The following is a 3820-nucleotide window of genomic DNA, read 5'->3' as shown; positions in this document are numbered from 1 at the left end:
TGTACTAATTAAAAAAACCGAAGGGCGTCTGTGCTAATTTTGCAGGCGGGACCTTATGCCCTGGCGCCGGGACCGGGCAGATTGCAATTGCGCGCAGCGGTCAGGGTTCTCAACAGGGTGTCTAAGCCAATGGTGCAATTGCGCGCACGTCTTTAAAAAGGTATGCTGTGATTGTGCGCCAAGTCGTAAATTATAGTAAACGGAAGTTTTATTTACTTCTTATTCGTTTTGAACGGAAATTTTGCTAATTGTAAAAAATTAAGATAATAACAAGTGAATACTACATTGAAATAGTTGTGATAAAAAAAACTAAATAGTGTTTCTTTTATAATTAATATTTATTGTATTAAATAATGTACATATTGTAGAAATTTAATTTGAACATGCCTTATATAGTTTTAACAAATTCTATTCTGGATATTTCTTTATTTTAAAATGTCTCTATCAAATTTGTTACATATTTTAATGTTCTTTCATAATTAATATTTTTAATTTTTTTTGTAAATGTAAGCTATTTAATTGCACATAATTAATTAAAAAATTAATATATTATATATATTATATATTATACAGTACAATTTTCAAATGAGGAAGACCTAACCCTTCGGTTCAAACCTAACTTTCGGGTATTAGAGCTGCTGATATATACCGCTGCGCGCAATCACAATATACCGTTTTGTTTAGCAACCCTCTTAAAGGTAAATTTCAGTACCCCAGGAGGTATTTGACCGCTGCGCTCAATCACAACCCACCCCCGGGACCGACTCCACGAGCTTCAGTATGACGCGACTACGCTCTACGACAAGGGCGCCCCCAGGGAGGGGCCAGGTGGGGCCATCGCCCCCCCTGAGAATTTGGCGAAAGCGTGTAAAAAATATTTAGCTCTCTCTTACTTTATATTATAAAATAAATTGCATATTAATCATAATCGCTCACGAGATATGCCAGTTTAAATGTATTTTTTCTCAATCCCTTATCCCTTCTGACTGAGACGCATATGTTTGGATGGAACCGCATCGTTTTCGGTGCGCATGCCGCATGCACTGATGATGTCCGGTCTAGGCTTATCCAGTTGAGAAATGAAATAGGTGGGCTGAACGGCCGATCTGATACGTCTAGTAGTACGGTAGTGCTCACAATTTATATACTGTTATTCATAGAACTTATATTAACGTGTTAAAAGTGTTTTTTGTGCAACGTGTAAGTATTATATAATATACTTTATTTCTCACTTGACCTTAAATAAAATAGGCTTATTTTTACGAGGTAGTTATCTATTGTGTGTAAAGGTAAAAAATACTTTTTTATGAATTAAAATAACATCATTTGCGTCTATGAAGTACAATTACAATATTTATTTCAAAAATTGTGCTTGAAGTAATAACATTTTTTATAAGTACCCTTCCTACTTTAAGAAAATAAGTTATTCCTGTATCGCAGTTGAGATATTCAACTGTGCAAGGTAGGTATTTTAATCTACAAATTTTAATTAACTTAGATGAATTTTTTACTTCTCTAAAAGGTTTTAAAAATATTTTTCAATGCAACTAAATTATCCATTTGGTCTTATTCTGTCCATTTATCGGCCTACTCCCCGGTTAAATGCGTTAATTTATTTGACACCTAACACTTAGCTGATTGAATGCATCAATTTAATTAGCCTACTGTATTTGTAGAAAAATGGACATAAGGAAGTTCTTTAACAAGCCAAACAAGCGGCTGAAAATTGATGATGGATCTGACATACCGAACAGTACCGAAAACAGTAGTATAGTATGCAGTCAAAATGATTTAGCTGTAGCAGGGCCATCTAGCTTGGAGTCAGCTGTATCCGCCTCTCAAAGAGAAACTAACGTTGTAACGGCCACCGCATCGGATAATTTTGCGATTGTTGAAGACAGTTTAAATTTGGATGTTGGGAACTACCTTGATACTAATAAAATTTGTAGCTTGAACGATCGCTTGAAATTTACTTTGTTAACAAACCCATGGAAGCCAGATAAATGTTACAATTTCAAGTATGATATTGACGATGGCAAACGACCATTTATCCATGAATGGTTAAATACGTACCCCTGGTTAGCTTATTCAAAAGAAGTTAAAGGTGGGCTATGCAAGTTGTGTGTACTGTTTAGGCCCCGCGTAACCCATGGTAGTTATCAAAGCGGCTTTATAAATCGCCCATTCACCAATTTCAGAAAGTTTCATGAAAATGCGAAATCGCATATGAACTCTGAATGGCACAGACAAGCATCTGAAAACTCAAGTAACTTTATATCTGTCATGAAAAATGAAAAGAAAAATGTTGAATGTCTTGCAAATTATCGTTTGGCCAAGCAAATTGGCAAATTGGTCACAGACCAAATCACTCTACCCAGACTATCAACGAATACTATAGAAAGTCCATTTTCTTGCCTTATTTGGATTCTTTGGTTCAATCGTTGAAAGATAGGTTTTCAGATAGAAACAAACCATCATTTGAAATTTTCAATCTGCACCCTAAAATCATGAAAGATCTTTCTAAGGAAGATTTTGAAAAGTCTATTAACAATATAAACAGCACGTATTGTGAATTGTTAGACAACTTTAAGGAGCAATCAATTCTGTGGTTCGACCTTTGGAAAAACACGGAGATAGATGCCAAAGCCTTGGAAAAACTGAACTTAATAGAGGTTCTTGAGCATGAGCATGCCTGCTTTTTGCGTCAGTAGCAAAAGCCATCCAAATAGCTCTTTGTCTGCCACCAACAACTTGCACCATCGAGCGATCATTCAGGTAACTAACTATAATTTTATTACGTTATATTCTTATCCATGTGTTTCAGTTCTTCTAAAACTTACATTACAATATAACAACCTCGATACTTTTTTACAGCACTCTCAAACGTGTGAAGACCTGGATAAGGAATACGATGTCGAACAATCGTCTAAGTGGGCTATGCCTGTTATCTGTACACAGAAGAAAAATAAAAGAAAATAAAGAAAACTTCATGCAGAAAGTAATTGATTTATTTGCGATGGACACCAGAAGAATTCAATTATTATTTAAGTAACATTTTACTGACACTAACCGTGTTGCGTTTTAAACAGCAAAACAATTTTTCTTGTATTTTTTGTTTCAATACCCTTTGCCCCCCCTGAGGAAATATCCTGTGGGCGCCCTTGATGCATCCTACGAAAAAACTTGTAAGAACGTTTTTTGCTTAGAATTACCCAAGAAATACAACAAAATGTATTATCTTGCGAGAAATCGATGTTATGTAACTCCTCAAGTTCTTTGTTTATAACAATCTTATCGACATCCGGATCAATTGTTACCCCCAAAAAATTCGTGTTCTACGGGTCAAAATACATAGAGTAAACTTGGGTAAGTCCATCTAAATAAAGGAGCCCGTAGCACTTCCTCCTGGACACAGCACTAATTTGTTTATAAGCCAAAAAATTGTTTATAACTTTAAAACATTGCTGAGGCTGCTTAAATAATCCGATTTCAATTCTGTAAAGTGCATTAGATACGTGGAGTGCTTCTTTATATGTAAAAAAATTGACAAATCTTTGTATGTTCTAGTTTTTGTTGTGCAAGATTTTAAAAAATTTTAATTTTTTAAAAAAAGTTTAGATTGCAAAATTATTATGCAAAATCTAGTAAGTCAATTTTAATGAAATTTGGTGGACGGTTTTAGCACATTACAAAAATTTTCTAAGCGAATTAGCAAGGTTCCAAGTGTAACCTAAGTGATGGAAAAATATTGAATAAGGACAGGCTTAAGGGTGTTAAATTAAGACATTTTTAACCAATCGTATCTGATAAAAAATTTAAT

General features: G+C 34.5%; 1 protein-coding gene across 2 annotated transcripts; it reads left to right on the top strand.

Annotated features, from left to right (window-relative positions):
• The first annotated feature begins 475 nt into the window (after nucleotides 1-475).
• LOC126883050 (uncharacterized) lies at nucleotides 476-3108 on the top strand. Of its 2 annotated transcripts, none has more exons than XM_050648242.1 (2): nucleotides 476-2775; nucleotides 2875-3108. In XM_050648242.1, exons 1-2 carry the CDS (start codon nucleotides 2683-2685, stop codon nucleotides 2977-2979), a joined length of 198 nt encoding a protein of 65 aa, XP_050504199.1. In that variant the 5' UTR covers nucleotides 476-2682; the 3' UTR covers nucleotides 2980-3108. The 2 variants fall into 2 exon arrangements, 1 of the variants encoding a protein (XP_050504199.1); XR_007697474.1 differs by having other exon boundaries at nucleotides 483-2775.
• Nucleotides 3109-3820: the final 712 nt, after the last annotated feature.

Source organism: Diabrotica virgifera, chromosome 4, assembly GCF_917563875.1.
Source record: "Diabrotica virgifera virgifera chromosome 4, PGI_DIABVI_V3a".
Classification (NCBI taxonomy): domain Eukaryota; kingdom Metazoa; phylum Arthropoda; class Insecta; order Coleoptera; family Chrysomelidae; genus Diabrotica; species Diabrotica virgifera.
The sequence above is the reverse complement of the archived record's forward strand: the minus strand, read 5'-3'. Positions and strand labels throughout refer to the sequence as shown.

Coding starts and splice junctions, on each gene's coding strand:
- LOC126883050 (XM_050648242.1), top strand. CDS start 2,683: ATGAGCATGCCTGCTTTTTGCGTCAGTAGCAAAAGCCATCCAAATAGC. Junction 2,776..2,874: donor ACCATCGAGCGATCATTCAG/GTAACTAACTAT, acceptor ACTTTTTTACAG/CACTCTCAAACGTGTGAAGA.